General features: G+C 39.1%; 1 protein-coding gene across 1 annotated transcript; it reads left to right on the top strand.

Annotated features, from left to right (window-relative positions):
- The first annotated feature begins 8,094 nt into the window (after nucleotides 1-8,094).
- Nucleotides 8,095-13,123, top strand: mthfs (5,10-methenyltetrahydrofolate synthetase (5-formyltetrahydrofolate cyclo-ligase)). The gene is made up of 3 exons (XM_085358895.1): nucleotides 8,095-8,480; nucleotides 10,244-10,508; nucleotides 12,386-13,123. Exons 1-3 carry the CDS (start codon nucleotides 8,370-8,372, stop codon nucleotides 12,610-12,612), a joined length of 603 nt encoding a protein of 200 aa, XP_085215021.1. The 5' UTR covers nucleotides 8,095-8,369; the 3' UTR covers nucleotides 12,613-13,123.
- The last annotated feature ends 2,946 nt before the right edge of the window (nucleotides 13,124-16,069 follow it).

Below are 16,069 nucleotides of genomic sequence, written 5' to 3'. Positions count from 1 at the left end.
TTAGTGGATGCAACAGAGACAACCATGGAGATGGGAGCTCCGGTGTCCACACAGACAGAGGAGTGTCTTGAGTCAGTGGGCGCTGATTCCCATGAGAAAACAGGGGTAACACCAGCAAAGGAAGACATGGTTACAGAAATATCTGTAGACAACTGTGGTGATGATAAGAAAACCGAAACTCCGGAACTGGAGACAGAGGCCAGTGCAAGTCTTCAGCATGTGGACACCGGAGCAGACATACCTGCCACAACATCACTTTGCTCCATGTTAGTGGATGCAACAGAGACAACCATGGAGAAGGGAGCTCCGGTGTCCACACTGACAGAGGAGTGTCTTGAGTCAGTGGACGCTGATTCCCATGAGAAAACAGGGGTAACACCAGCAAAGGAAGACATGGTTACAGAAATATCTGTAGACAACTGTGGTGATGATAAGAAAACCGAAACTCCGGAACTGGAGACAGAGGCCAGTGCAAGTCTTCAGCATGTGGACACACAATCCCAAGCCACAGCAGAACCAAAGAAAAGCTGTATGGAGAAAAAGCCCACAGCTGATACAAAACACTGGGACAAAATAGAAGCTTGTCCCGTGGAAAAGCCTGTGATTCCAGCTGTACATGAGTCAGAAGTTGATTCTTCTTCTGTCATCAGTCTGGCATCTGATGATGTGTCTGCAGAAAAAATGTTTGTTTATGCACTTACTCAGTTGGTAGTTTCACGGGCCTTAGAGAAAGTCTCCTCTAAACACAAAGACTCCACAAGGATTCCCAACTGTTATCGTCTGCTTGAGAAAATCTGGCCTGAAATTGAGGGAAAACATTTGGATCTATGTCCAAAGAGGCTGCCCAGTATGGCGAAAGCCATTTTCACCAATCTTTGTAAAGTGCATAAGTGCAAGGAAAAAGATTTGATTTCAAGTCTGAAGGAAGAGCTTGAGGATGATATTACTGTCCCAACATTCACCAGACATCTGCTGGCATTACCCAAAAGAATACTCACTTTATCTAAAAACCGAGACGAGTACAGAGAACTTGTGGAACGCTTTGCTAGAGATCTGGTTATGCACGCAATGAGCAATACAAATGAAGCAGGGAAATTGCCTCTAGGGGCTGATGAAGCCATTAAACAGAGGCTTGCCCAAAAAGTCTGGGCTAAAATTGTGTCCCAAAAGCTCAAAATCTCCTTGGAGGACATTGAAGAGGTCAGCGTGGCAGTATACAATGAACTCCAGGATAAGTGGAAATATCCAAACACTGTCATGCAGTTAATGAAAATTGGCCACCGAAATGTTGACAAAGAGATTGTCAAAAGTTTCATAAGAAATGCACCATTTAAGAGACCAAATATCTTCTCTAGGATGTTTTCATGTGTACGCTAAAGTTTACCTGGCGTTACAAAGAAGATTACTCACTTTATTTAAAAGCCCAGAAGAGTAACAAGAACTTGTGGAACTGTTCACTAAAGACCACATGAAATTATTACCAACAAATAATAAAAAACAAAAAATTAAAAAAAAGATCTTGATTTTGAGCTTTGTTTTATTTGTCTTCAGATTGTGTATACATTTTCAGTTTAGGCTGAAGCTAAAAACTCATTTATAGTGAACAGTTTTAAACAACATAACTGTATATTTGAAATAATTCCAATTTTCAATCTGTTTGCATAAATGAGGAATAAAAGTTTCTGATCAATGTTGATTTTTTTACAGTCATTGTTAAGCAAGAACATTTAGATTGTCAGTTGTCAGTGACACAGCTGCCATATAGCCGTTTGTTCTCCTCAGTAAATTAAAAACGTGTGCACCCAATTCTTACTTTTTAAAGTCATTAAAGATACAATACTGTACAATCATACCATTCAGGTAAAAAAAAACAAAAAACAGTTCAGCTAAATCATTAAAAACCCAAATTCCCATAACACTCATACCCATAAGGAGTGAATCTAAACTTTTCACCACACCTGTATGATTGCACATTTGTCAAGAAATTACTGTTCCTGGTAACCAAATTTGCCCAGCAAAATATAAAGATATGTGTCAGGATGAGGGAAACGCCTGCAGCAGCCGCTGTTTTGGGCCCATCCTTTAAGGAACTGCTATCTTTTCCTGTCTACAGTTTTATTTTGTGAGACGGTTTATAATTGTTGTGCCCAAGTAGTCGGGCTTTCGTGATCCCCTGCCCGTGCGTTTTGATGGTTGTTTACAGCGATGTTTGACTTGTTTCAGTCGCCACAGAACTATTCTACATTCCTTTTTGGAGTGCGCTGGGATCAAATATCACAACAACTACATTTGGCTCAGGCAGCAGTTCACCTGTGGGGGTGCAAATTACTAGGATTGTATACTTTTTTCTGTTTAATACTTTTTTGTGTATTTTGTTTGACTGTGTGTGGTGTTAAGTGCCCTTGTAGGTTTTTGTGACTTTTAATGTTTTTTTTTATTTGTTTGTTTGTTTGTTTGTTTTGGTTTTTAATAGTAGCCCGGATAGATTTGAAAGGCGTTTTCGTGTGTGAAAACGCTCCGCGTCCACAGTAGCGTTTTCAGTCATTTTCACAGAGTTGTGCGTCCACATTGAAACAGCCGAAAACGCTGACGTTCCAGTACTGCTCATATGTGAAACCCAAGATGATTTGACCTGCCTCATTTCTGTCTGCCGCTTATTTACTTTCCGGCTTTTTGAAACGTCGCAGCAAAATGTTGAGGAAAAGCACCGAGTTTTTTAAATGGAATAACAATGAGGTGGAGTTGTTGCTGCAAGTAACACAAAAGTACAAAGTTGCAAAAGCGAGTGAAAGTTAAAGAATTTGAAGAAAAGCTATTTGGAGCATGTACAGACTGATATTAATCTTTAATAGGCTGTCAAAATTGAGAGCAAACAAAACCACTGCTGTATAATGCCCTCCGCTATCTTAGGCTACGTTCACACCGCAGGTCTTAATGCTCAATTCCGATTTTTTGATCAAATCCAATTTTTTTTGTCTGCTTGTTCACACTACAAATAAAATGCGACAGCAAACGTGCTCTAGTGTGAACGCTCGATGCGGCCCGCATGCGCAAAAGAAGACGTCATACACAACGCGCTCTGTTTAGACCCAAAGCAAACAATATTGTTTGACTGATGGCCCTTAATAGAAAGACTTCGGACTTTACGTTTCCCAAATTTTGCTTTAAGTTATTTTGTTATTTACATAATAATGTAAATAACCTAATAATGATCCTTATTGCTGTTTTAGAGAGGAGCGGTGCTTCAAAGGATAGCTGCAGATTTCTGTCAGAATCTGCAGATTATACAGTACAAATAAAATGTTCACGTTGTCTTTCCAACAGTTTCACTAACATCTACACGGGATGGCCAGGAAGCGTTCGCGATGTCTTCTCAGGCGCTTCCCCGGCGCTGATAATTGGCGTCTGTCTTGTGTCAGTGACGTAAAAGACGGATTTAATGCGACTTGACCGTTCAAACAGCAGTCGCTTTCTAAAACATCAGATATGTATCGGATTCAGTACCACATACGAAAGTGACCCAAATCGGATTTGAAAATATCGGATTTGTGCCGTTCACACTGTCATACCATGATCGGATATGGGTGGCATAGGGTCAAAAAAAAATCGGATTTGATGCGCTTTGCCTGCAGTGTGAACGTAGCCTTAGTTTAATTGATCACATGACTGCATCATGCGTCATCGTTTTAGAAAGTCTCCATTTTCGCTGTCCACACTGCCACGGAAAGCACCCTTTTGAAATGTATGTGTTTTCAAAACGCTGTGTTTTCCATCTGTGAAAACGCCATCTCAGTGTGGATGGGAGGCCAAAACGGAGAGAAAAGGATGCGTTTTCAAACGAAAAGCCTTAGGCTTTGTCCACACATCCACATGTACCCGGGTATTTTTGAAAACCCATATTTTTGCACCTTTAGTCCACACGTAAATGGCGTTTTTGGTCACTGAAAACTGAGATTTTTGAAACCACCTGCCAGGGTGGAGATTTTCGAAAACTCCGTTCCTCCAGACAAGCGCAGCGTCAAATGTGTGTGCCTTTTTTGACGTCACACTGTGCGCTATGTTATTGTTTCGGTGAAATGGGATGCCAATGTTCACATTTTGGACAGAGAGGACAGATGGTTTGAAAGAGGAGTGAAAGAAGCCATTTACGTTCACTGTGAGCGAACGTCTTTGAACAGAGGGTGGTTTACGACACCAACTGTCTGCCATCTATAATCCAGTTTTGAGTTCCCTCCCCCAGACGCCTTAACGCCCACTCACTTCCTGGGCCATCTGACCTCAGGAAATTGCATGATAAGGTGGGGCCAGGTTTCACAATGAGCTCACCTGAAACCCTGGCTGATTGGGACCCACACCCATTTTCACACCATGATTAGAGGATCATCGGGGGGTCCTTTTGTCCCTCTTTGGGGGGATACTCCCACTGGGTTTAAATCTGGGACTTTCCGCCATTTGACCTTAGAACTGAAGAAGCTTCTAGGATGAGAGGTGAAACGTCTTCAAGCAGCTTAAAGAAGTCCAGACGCTTTTCTTTGCAAGCTCCTTTGACTACGATGACCTGGATGACTGAGAACCTTCACAGACAAATATGGCATATACATTTTTTTTATACAAGTCCCACAATCATATACATCATCTGCATCAATGTGGAAATCTTTTTAACCCTTTGGGTTATTTTTTGGTTCTGGGATCCTCATGTTAGGACTAGAGATGGCACAATACCACTTTTTTATGTCCGATACTGATATTATAAATTTGGATATCGGCAGATACCGATATGAATCCAATATAGTGTGTTTTATAATCAATAAAACTGTTTTTTTAATATCTTGCTGCATTTTGTATGGGTCCAAACTCAAGTTTAAAAAAAACACTAATGCTATTTTGTTATACCTGTATGCAAAAAATACACTGCACCGAAAATATTTCATAGTTCAGCAAAACTGATGAATCTAATAAACTTAAACCTACTCCATCCTCCCTATTCTGGTATTTAAAAGAGTAAGCAACCTAACTAATAGGGTTGCAAACTCCCAGCAAAAAATAAATAAAAAAAGGGAACCACCCCCCACCTCATGATGCTTAATCGACGTAATCAACTTTAATTTGATGCAGTGTAAAAAAAATGCACAGAAATCAATTATTTTTCTACAATATTTAAATAGATTCAACATCTTTCTTCAACAGAATTGCAGAATGCACAGGTGGTACCTTCCCAAAGGAAAAAGTACTATAGCTTACTAGGGTATATTAGACTTAATAGTTACTATATACAGTAATGGTCTTCTATACTTTTTACATCAGATTAAAATTTTGGGTGTAAGATTCAGATAATTATTTATTAAAAGCGAGACATTTTAAAAGAGAATAAGAAAGAAAAGTATATATTTGTGCCCCCCTTTTCCCTGTTCATGCCCTATCGGCCCCCCTGGCTAAACTTTGCTAGATCCGCCCCTGCACAGTTACAGCCGTCAGCTACGTAGAAAAAGATCCTGGTGTAGAAAGTAATGTTAAATAAATTCTAACAACAGATTATCAAGCTTAAACGTGCTGCTGTTGTTCAGCCGCTTGTTTCCTCTTTCTGGCACGAACAAACAAGAGAGACGGACTCGCGACAGAAAAGCCGATCAGCTGATCATTAATCAGTTTCATGATTTAAGTAGCAGCAGGAGAGGGAGGGGGAGAGAAGAGGCAGTCGCTCCATATATCAGTTGTTAAGCTTAACGCTGGAATGCTTTACAAACATTTGCTTTACTTCTCTCTGGGATCACTTTCTTGGAGATGAAATGCCGGTTTGGTGGCGAGGCTCCAAATGCTCAACCAGACCGTGACAGGTCCCGCACGCCACAGCCGCTCTATCACTTGATGCATAATGCTCCAACGTGCTACGGTTATGAGCCGAGTTACGCCAGGTCGCAAGTTTTGTGAGGTGCTTTTTTGATATTTAATGGATCGGATTACATTTTTTATTTCTCTCCGATATTCGATCCAGTAATTTAGGTCAGTATCGGACCGTCCATCTCTAGTTAGGACCTATGAAACACATCGTGCAGACTCTTGGATGTTAGAAGACAACTGATGCTGCTCATGAATAAGACTAAAGGTAGGAAGGTGTCCTTTATAACTAAACCTTAAGTTTTATATCATAGTTTATAATATAGCACGTGTATTTCAGTAATAGCTTCTTTATTTCAGTATAGTGGTGTGCGACTCTTACCAGTTTGTCCTTGAAAAATCCACACGAGTCCAGATTTCCGAGGACATGGCACGTGGAGTCTGATACTCCTATAAGTTATCCAAGTCATCCAATTCTTTTGTAATGGAAAAACAAACATTCATGTCTCCGGTAAGTTATCTCAGGGACAACTGTTTAATTCATAGCAGCTTCTGCAGTAACCATGGTAACCACGGACACTGAGCGGATGGTCCGATGCAGGTCAGACTTTGGGAAGTTATCCTTCAAGTTTCTGAAAAAAAGGCTCCTCAGCTGTGCGGCTGTTTGTCAGAATATGTTTTATATGAGCAGCGTGTGATGCTCACTTCACTGAATGAAGAGCAAACAGTTAGTTGCATTGTTACGAGAACATGCGCGTATTAAACACCTATAAATTTCCAGCCACACCCAAAGAATATGCCATATTATTTGATGCAATACCTACGGGTATTATAATGCTTTTTAAAGGTATTCAACCTTGCATATCATCTGTTTCTCTCCCCAACCCTTTAGATTCACACATAGGAAGAATCTGTCTAACAAACCACAGTAAAAGTAATAAGAATATCCGTGCTTTGTTCAGGACAGAATCTCTAACTGTCCCACATGTGGTCTCTTACTGGAATTTCTTTGTCAGTGACATTAACTGGAAAAGAGTATGGACAATTCCTAACAAGTATCTGGTAACGAATAAAGTGAAGGAAGTCTCATTTAAAATACTGCATGAATTTTATCCTGCTAATCATTACATGACGAAGTTCAAAAGGGACATAAATGTGAGCTGTGGATTTTGTGGAAGCCATCCTGAGACTGCAGCACCTCTTCTGGATCTGTTCATACGCTAGAACATTTTGGAAAGACTTCAGTAGATTCATTGCTGGACATCTCTACAAAGACTTTACTGTGAAACGGGAAAATGTTGTATTTTGTTTCTTTCGAAGGCAAAAAAAAGAAGATGTTTACTTTATAATAAACTTGTTAGTTATCTTAGCTAAATTTTATTTTCACAAATGCAAATACAGTAACAAAAAACCTAATTTTAAACATTACTATAATGATGTTTTATGTTACATAAAATTGATTAGTGGATCACTTAACAAAAAGGCTATGGAAACTATTACTATTTGTAGTAATTACAAATTATTTGAATGTTTGTAATTCTTTGTATTACACCCCCTGGCATATGTTAATTTTGTTCTGATTGTATACATGTTCTGTATACTGTTTCTTAATAAAGTTTAATATTTTGGAAAAAAACAAACAAACAAACAAACAAACAAACGGCCCTAGTCAGCCCCAAGCAATCAAATTGCATAGATTTTTAGAAGAGTTTGATTTTTCTTAGCCCCTTATTTAAGTTATGTGTCTTGTTTATGGAACCTCACTTTTAGAGATTTTATGATCCCCCTTGTCGTCTTTATTTCTGTTCCTTGTTTTTCATTCTTTTTTTATTGTTATTTATTTTTGTATTGGTTATTCGTCTTTTTATTTTATTATTATGTAGATGTGTGAATATGGATGTGTATGTATGCATGTGTATATGCATATATATGTATATATATGTGTGTGTATGTATGTATGTTTACTTTCAGTTATTGTCGATTTCATTGTGGTGTACAGGAGATGTGATTCTGTTCTGATTGATTTGTGGCTTGTCTCTTTGAGATTGTCATTGTTATTGTTCTAAATAAAGTTCATTTAAAAAAAAACGGCCCTAGTCGATAGTGGCTACGTCATCAGAAGTATGCGCGCGCACCCTTATACGTCGTCACTGTTTAACTGTAAGTATAAAAAAACGCAGTGATGATGACATTCCAACACTCGTGGGGGCAGCAACGTGGCAAAAACGAGGACGAAGTACGTTTAAAATACAAACGAAGAAACATGTTCGGTAGTGGTGTCCACCACAGCTTTACTGTAACGTTTACGGATCTTTTACGGTTCAGGGCCGTCCTGATTTTACTTCGTTTACTCGTCACAGTGCCAGTCTTGTGTTGATAAGCCTGTTAGTGTTTAATGTTGGGACAGTTGCATGAAGCAGAATAGATGTCGAAATCCCGCCTGTTACACAACTCGGCACCAAAGGTTTTGCCAGTAGACGTGCTCAAACGCAATGTAAATCATCTCTTTTCCTTTGGCTTAATTAAATGTTAGAATGGCCGCATTGCGAGCAGCAAAGCAAGCCCTGAGGAAAGAAGTAAAGCGACGGGTTGCCACAGTGACGGACGACGAGAAACGACGGCAGTCTCTGGTCGTTTCACAGAAGGTAAGGAAATGTTCATGGAAATGTTCATGGAAACCAGTCTGTGTGTCTCAGATGTTGCATCCCCAGATTCTAACATTTCTGCGAGTATTATAAAGACTTCGCCGAAAAAGAAGATTGCCATTTTTACATATATGCAAAAACATGTGTATACAGATGTGGCAAAAGCACAGACATGCTGTACTTAAGTAGAAGTAAAGATGCTAGTGTTAAAAAATGATTCCAGCAAAAGCTGAAGTACTTATTCAACGTCTTTACTGAAGTAAAAGTGAAAAGGTGCAAGCTCTGAAATGTACAAAAGTAAGAAAGTTTAAAAAGGACACTTCCACCAACTACTTTCACGCACTGGTAGCTAGACCTTCTCATATATTACTGTAAAACAAAAATAATGTTTATAAGAAAATAGAACTGTTATGTAAATCTAAATTCTAATGCTAATGAATGTACTTATTTTGAAACGTTTATTTATGACACAAGCAATAAGGGAATAGAAAAAAATAGTTGGGGGTGACTTTGCTTCCACACCTAAACAGGAAAATGACAACAGTCATCAGATTTAGCAGGTGGAGTAACACAAAGATCTGTTTTAGTGGCTCAGTGTGGGGAACATGCTAACAGCTCACAATCATTTCTAATGTCAGCTACAGTCGATTTTCTTAGTGGACAGGCTGTGAGCCGCTAACCTGCCGCTACACACGGATCGAGTATCTGTTTAAAAATTATGGCCTTCCAGGTCATTTTAATTGGTACACTTGATAAATTGGTAGTTTATCAAGTGTCACTGAGCAGTCTTTACGTTACATCCTTCACTCCTTTCTCTGTCTGAAAATTCAGCAGCTGGACCTTTATCTAGCAATACACTGTGCAACAAACAAACACAAAATGCAGTTTGTAATAAAGGTGTTTATTATTAAGGGGGGGGGGGATCCAAACTTACATGGACCTGTGTGAAAAACTGCTGCATTATCCAGAAATGGCTAAAACGTGGAACCTGACATGGAGGTCTGCTCCGGGGCCTCCTCCCAATGGGAGATACCCGGAAGCCTGGCCTTGGCCCTGGCTTGGCTACACCTAGAAATTCTGTCTATAAAAATTATGAACAGAATCAGTGACAAAGGGCAGCCTAGGCGGAGTCCAACACCCACTGGAACAAGTCCAACTTATTGCTGCCAATGTAAACAAAGCTCTTGGTTGTACAAGGACTGATTTTTTCTCATAGTAATGGACAACACACCCAAGGTGAAACTCATCCCATTCTGCAACTCTGTAGGCCATTTATCTGCGTTCACACTTTTGTTTTTACTACATAATTCCATATGTGTTCATTCACTGTTTTGATGACTTTAGTGAGAATCTACAATGTAAATAGTCCTAAAAATTAAAGAAAAAAGTGTCTAAACTTTTTACTGGCAGTGTATCTTAGACCCAAAAACCTTCTAAAGATTACTGCTATAGGAGTGAAATAAATAAGTAAAATTAAATGATATAAATGATAGTAGCAAGTCCTTATTTGCAAGTCGCAAAGAGTGGCCCAACAAGTTAAGTTGGTCAAAAATAATACGTTGAATTAACTCAAATGTAAGAAAATGTTAGATAAACTTGAGCTTTTTGAGTTTTAAAAAATAATTTCACATTAGTTAATTTATTTAATTCTTTTGAGCATTCAGATTTACAGGGTATTTTCAATTAAATTAATAAATTAATTTACTCATGGAAGATTAAGGATTCAGAACCTTGATTTTCTCTTCATCTGCATTTTCTTTCAGTTGTTCAGTCACCCCAAGTACATGTCCTCTCAGCGGATTGCTGTGTTTCTGAGTATGAAGGATGAATTAAATACTCAGGAAATCATCAAGGACATGTTTAAGTGTGGTAAAAGCTGCTTCATTCCTAGATATGAGAGCACTAGCAGTCATATGGACATGTTGAAGGTCAACAGTCTGCAGGACATAGAGACGCTGCCTCTGACCTCCTGGAATATCCGACAACCTGCTAAGGAAGATAACAGCAGAGAGGAAGCATTGGCTTCAGGTTAGCATGCACACACACAAGACACTTTTATTAATAAGAGCAATAGGGGCAGACACACCTTAATACTAACCAATTGTTACACTGAATGTGGGTGGTCTAAAATTCAACTTTCAAATCAAATTCTCTGTTACACTTGATGTAACCTAACCCCGACCATACATATACCATATATATATATATAATGTTCTCCCCCCCCCCCCCCCCCCCCCCCCCCCCCACTATATTTGCACATGTCGAGGAGCGTGTCAGGTTACATTTCAATGTGTGTTATACTTGTATAACTATGCATGTGACAAATAAAGAACCTTGAACCATGAACACCACAGCCACTGCACACCAGTTCAAGACAGTGCTTTACTTTGAATTCACCACAGTATTGCAAGCTAACGTGTTTATCCTGCTCTAAACCACAGAGTATACGTGGTTTGAGTAACGCAGTTTATTTTGCAGGGCATTTCAGAACATTATATTAAGATCTAATATCAGATTTTTAAAAATCAGGACATTTATGTTTATGTTATGTATTTTCGTTGTTTTTTCCTATCAGCCTACCTTTCTGACAAGTCTCCCCAATGTGATGTTTGTGTAAAGTTGGTCAGAAGGTTCCTTTGTAAGTGCGCATGCGCCATTAGCGTGCTGCCTGCTGTAACCCTAATTTCCTTCGGGATTAATAAAGTATTCTGATTCTGCAGAATGTACTATGCAAAACTATACATTACTGAAATAGAAACAGGAAATGGAAATGGCAAAACCAAAAAAATTTCTTTGCTTTTATAGAAAAGGGAGATGCGCACCACTTGTAACAAGTGATTAGCAAGGAAGAAACAGAAACAGCCATAAACAGGATGAAAACAGGGAAAAAAAGTTGCACCAACTGATGTATATAAAAAAACTAAATTGATTACCCCGTTCCTAGAGGCGTTGGCCTTCAAAGGTTGTCCTTTACCTCCTTCACTATTTACTTTAGCAACTGAACCCTTTGCAATTCGATGCACAACTACGATGCAATAAAATAAAATATATAAAATAAAAAGAGGGACTAAAACAAGAAGACAATAAAAACAACCAAATAACAATTACTAAGTCTGTTAAAACGAAAAATGTTTGGGTCAATGTGTGCTGAAAGCCTACATTTGTCTTCAGTAATGATTCAAAAAGTTAACCAAACGCAAAAAATTAGTTTTTGGTTGTTTTTTTAAGAGACTAATGAATCGACAGATCTCAAGCTTAGGGGAAGGGAAATCTAGAGTCTGGGGGCCACAGTGGCAAAAGCTCTGTCTACCTTAGCTCTCAGCCTTGTAACAAGTAGGCCCTGATTACATGATCTCAGGGCCCTGCTAGGGACACAGAGTGTAGAATTACAATAATGTAAGCTGGTGCTTGCCCACGAAGAGCTCTAAAAGTCAGAACCAGAATCTTAGAATGAAATGTGAGTTCAGGGTCCATTGCTGCAGCATTTTGAACAACCTAGAGGGAGTTTTTTCTCAGAAAAATCAATATGAATTACAGTAATCCAGATGTGATGAACTGAATGCATCAATACCAATCTACAGTTCAGTGTGTGATACAACAGGACTTGATTTGGCAGTGTTTCTTACGTGATAGAAGCAAAACTGAACCAGAGACTTGACATAAACATCCAACATGAGACCGGAATCAAGGGTTACCCCAAGTTTCCCGACAGACGATTTAGCAAATGTTGAATGGGGACCAAGAGCTTTTATTATCTTGGGCATAAATCTGTCAGGGGAACATACAAGGACTTCCTGTTTAATCTGTATGTAGGAAGGAAAAACTGAATTTTTGAGTTAGGATGTATATGTACAGACACAATGAGAACTTTAACAGTAATTATACTGTCTACTTGCACAATCCAGGAGGTCTGGACCTGATTCTGATGCCAGGGCTGGGCTTTGACCGCGCCAGGAACCGACTGGGACGAGGGAAGGGTTTCTATGATAACTACCTGGAGCGTTGCAAAAAACACCCCAAAGGCAAGCCCTACACAATTGCCTTGGCCTTCAAAGAGCAGCTTTGTGAAAAAGTACCTGTTGATAACCATGATGTGCCCATAGATGAAGTACTGTATGAGGATGAAAAATAGCTAGTTGTCACTAGGGCTGGTCTATGAACTCAGGAAGTCCACTAACCCTTTAAACATGGCCTTTCCATTCAACACCAGGGTTTTGTAATTGTTAGAGTGGATGAAATTCGAAGGATGTCGTAATTAATGCCGTTATTATCAATGTTATCACTTCAGTCTGTGGTTGTCCTGATATGAGACAAGCTAAGGTAATATGCTCAAGGCTACAGTCAAGAAGTAATGTGTCATTTATGAGATGCATTGTCTGGTTAGTTTGTTCTTCATTCAGCAGCTCTCTCCAGTGGACTTAATTTCCAGCCAGTTTTCCGAGATGTTGTAGAATGTGATCAGATGTGGAATGCTCATCTTCAATTCAGGTTGAACTGAAGTTCACAGTGGACCGACTTTGTCAAATGAAGTCACCAGGCTGTTTATCTTGTCATAAAAAGCTTTTAAAAGGTATTTTATGTAATACTGTCTAAAATTAAATATTAATTTCCAGATCATAATAAATTGAAAGCAGCAGCAAATAAAGATGTTAGAAAATGTTTTCATGTTGCCTTCTTATCAACCAGTATTTTATATGATGTGTGATTAGCTTGGTTATCTGGTCACTGTCTCCACACAGGCTCACTGAGACAACCACAGTAGTGGGTGTCAGCCAGCAGTTCTGAGGGAAAAGTTCACAAAACATCGTTTCAACTAATTCTTAACATAAAAAGGTCGAATGAATTAATGTAAGCATCATCACACTGTGTGTTTCTTAACAAAAGTCATTGAAATTAATGTAACTAAATAACTTGTCATTGTCCTCCATGATATTATTCCTCACTAACTACTGTTGTTAACTGGATGGAAGCTTTAGCAGTGAGGGAGCACATGCAAGTTACTTGAGAAAAAGGAAAGTATGAATTGTATTTACATTTTTGTAGACTTATTAACTATTCTTACCTATTTACAAGCTTCAAAAACATTAGCAAATGTAACTTAAATCGCTGGATTAGATAGAGCCCACATTTCTTTGCTTTGTATTTGTAAATAGACCTTAACATCTTTTTTGCACACGCACAGTCTAGATGCACAAACATAACATTTTCAGATGTTTTGGTTTACAAGGTTGCAAAACTCGGTTCATAACTACGCAGTCTGATGTACAAGTACAAAATATTTATGAGTTTTTATGAAGTTTGAGCCCATACACCTCTTTCTCCCAACAAGGTTTAAGTGTTTCCTGTGTGAGGTGATCCTGTCCATGCCCTTGCAAATTCACTCAGTAATTTAATGAAAATGGTTTTCTTCTGATATCAAGAGGCATTTCTCACATTTCCATCTGAAGTGTAGCTGTTGGGGTTGATTTTGTTGCACCTGTACAGAGTCTTAAAGCCTGGTTCTGGATGCACTCTAACTTTTTAAAAAACAAACTTGTTTCTGCGTCTACTCCACGTTGTGATTCAGGTCCTATTTGAATGATTTCTTGATTGAGAACAGGTGTGGCAGTAATCAGGTCTGTGTGTGGCTAGAGACTCGATTTTCCAAAGACAGTTCATCTATGTTATAACAAGATGGGCAATCAGCTTTTCACGCAGAGCTAGGTTTGAATTTTCTTTCCTGTTAATAGTAAACACATTCATTCAGAAAACTGCATTTTGTATTTACTCGTGTTGTCTTTGTCTAATATTTCAATCTGTTTGATGATCTGAAACATTTTAGTGTGACAAACATCAAACTCAGCACCGTGGGATACCACGGATATACAGTTCATGCTTTGAGCCATTTGTCTAATTCAATTAAAATTTTAGCCTCAGTCTTACTGCAGTTTTTCACCTTACATTGAATGGAAATTAAATATGATTTCTGAATATCATTCAAGTATTTCAAAAGTATAGTGTCATGTCTAAAATATGACCACATGTATTTTGGTAATTTTGCTTAAATTGCTTCTCTTTTGTTGATGTACTAAAACAAAAGTTGGACAAAACCATTTCCCGACCCCCCAATTCTACTAAAAACCCCAAACCAAACAGAGCACAACTCCCCCCAAAAGGCAACGGACATACTAAAATGTATGTTTTTTTAACACACTATTGTCTGCCTATTTTCATACTGCAATATGATGACGTCAGCCTGCTTTTATTAAAACATTCTGATGCATGACCTTTAACTTAAGACCTTGAATCATTACAACTCAAAAAATCTATTTTATTATCTTTGCCCAGACTTCCTCTGTGAATTGTGACCCTATTGTAGTGAAGGGGTTTATTTGTTCTTGTTGTTTTGTTTTTTTCTCTTGGACAAAAATACAGGGGAAGAAACCCTTTGTGACCTCAAAGATAAATAAAAGTCATCATATAAGTACAACTATTTTACTGTTCCTTGTGATGTGAGGAATGGAAGAGCTGCACTTATATAAATTCCCTTGGGGTTAAGATTATTTGCTGTTTCTAAATAAACTTTAAAGGGGGTAATGAAACCAGACTTTTTGTCACCAGCATGGCCCAATAATTAACTGTGGGAGAAAAATGTGTTGGGAAAACTACAGCCTGTTAAGGAGAAATATAAATTTTGACATTCCTCATTGGAGCTTGTCACAAAGTCTCCAGCAGCTGGGAAACAGAATTGTATGGGGAAAGGGAAAGGCCATAAAAACAGGCAGACAGGAAGACTTAATGATCTGAAAAGGTCACAACATTTTAACTCGGACACAAAAGAGGTAATGGGAGGAGAAGTAGGAGGAAAGGGGGGCGGCAGCACTGCTGCACATTGGTAGCAAAGCACATGAATAGAAATGAAGTAATGTCATCCGCTGGCTTGTATAACATTGCATAAACCTAAATAGGAATGCCAGCTGTGCACAGACATTACAAAGCATGTTGCATTTAAATTGAATAGCCCCTGAGACAGAGCAGAAATGCTGACACAAATGAATATGGAATAAAGCAAAGGAAGGCTTAAAGTGTGTACTGTCGTATGAACCTGCAGTAATGAAGTAGCCGAACCATTTGGACAGATGAACAGCTTCAGACGCCTACTGCTGAAAGATCACTGGACCAGCCCTTTATCTTCTCAAGCATATTTGAGGGTGCATGGGAGTTTTCCTGTGATAGAAGGAATCCAACACATGCAGCATTACAGGCACTTGAACATTTTCTGTCCAGTGTTTTTTCACTTTTCTGCTTGTACAGTTTGCCAGCTGCCTCTCTAGTGCAGCACACCACCCTGCTATCAGGTCCCAGCATCCTGTTCATACAGGGCAAGCATGTTACAAGAAGGCACATGGGTCAGGTTCCCCTGACAACCCACTGCTCCACCCCTCCCCTGTAGCTGAGCCACAAACCACACCCTGCCACATACCCCCATTGCCCGAGTTAGGCTGGGGAGCCATCTGTCCTCCTGCGAGGGACACAACCATGTAGGAGTGTGATCTGAACAGAGGGTGAAAGAGCAGTCCATGAGGTAATAACAAAGCTAGTCGACGATG

Source organism: Diplotaxodon limnothrissa, linkage group LG1 (assembly GCF_057381915.1).
Source record: "Diplotaxodon limnothrissa isolate DT_005_m linkage group LG1, D_limnothrissa_male_GT1.1, whole genome shotgun sequence".
NCBI lineage: Eukaryota > Metazoa > Chordata > Actinopteri > Cichliformes > Cichlidae > Diplotaxodon > Diplotaxodon limnothrissa.
Note: the sequence above shows the minus strand (reverse complement) of the source record. Positions and strands in the feature narration are given on the sequence as shown.

What these genes read in the sequence shown, in the direction of transcription:
- mthfs (XM_085358895.1), top strand. Translation starts at nt 8,370, where the DNA reads ATGGCCGCATTGCGAGCAGCAAAGCAAGCCCTGAGGAAAGAAGTAAAG. An exon ending in CTCTGGTCGTTTCACAGAAG is followed by an intron (nt 8,481 to 10,243) that starts GTAAGGAAATGT and finishes ATTTTCTTTCAG; the next exon opens with TTGTTCAGTCACCCCAAGTA. An exon ending in AGAGGAAGCATTGGCTTCAG is followed by an intron (nt 10,509 to 12,385) that starts GTTAGCATGCAC and finishes TGCACAATCCAG; the next exon opens with GAGGTCTGGACCTGATTCTG.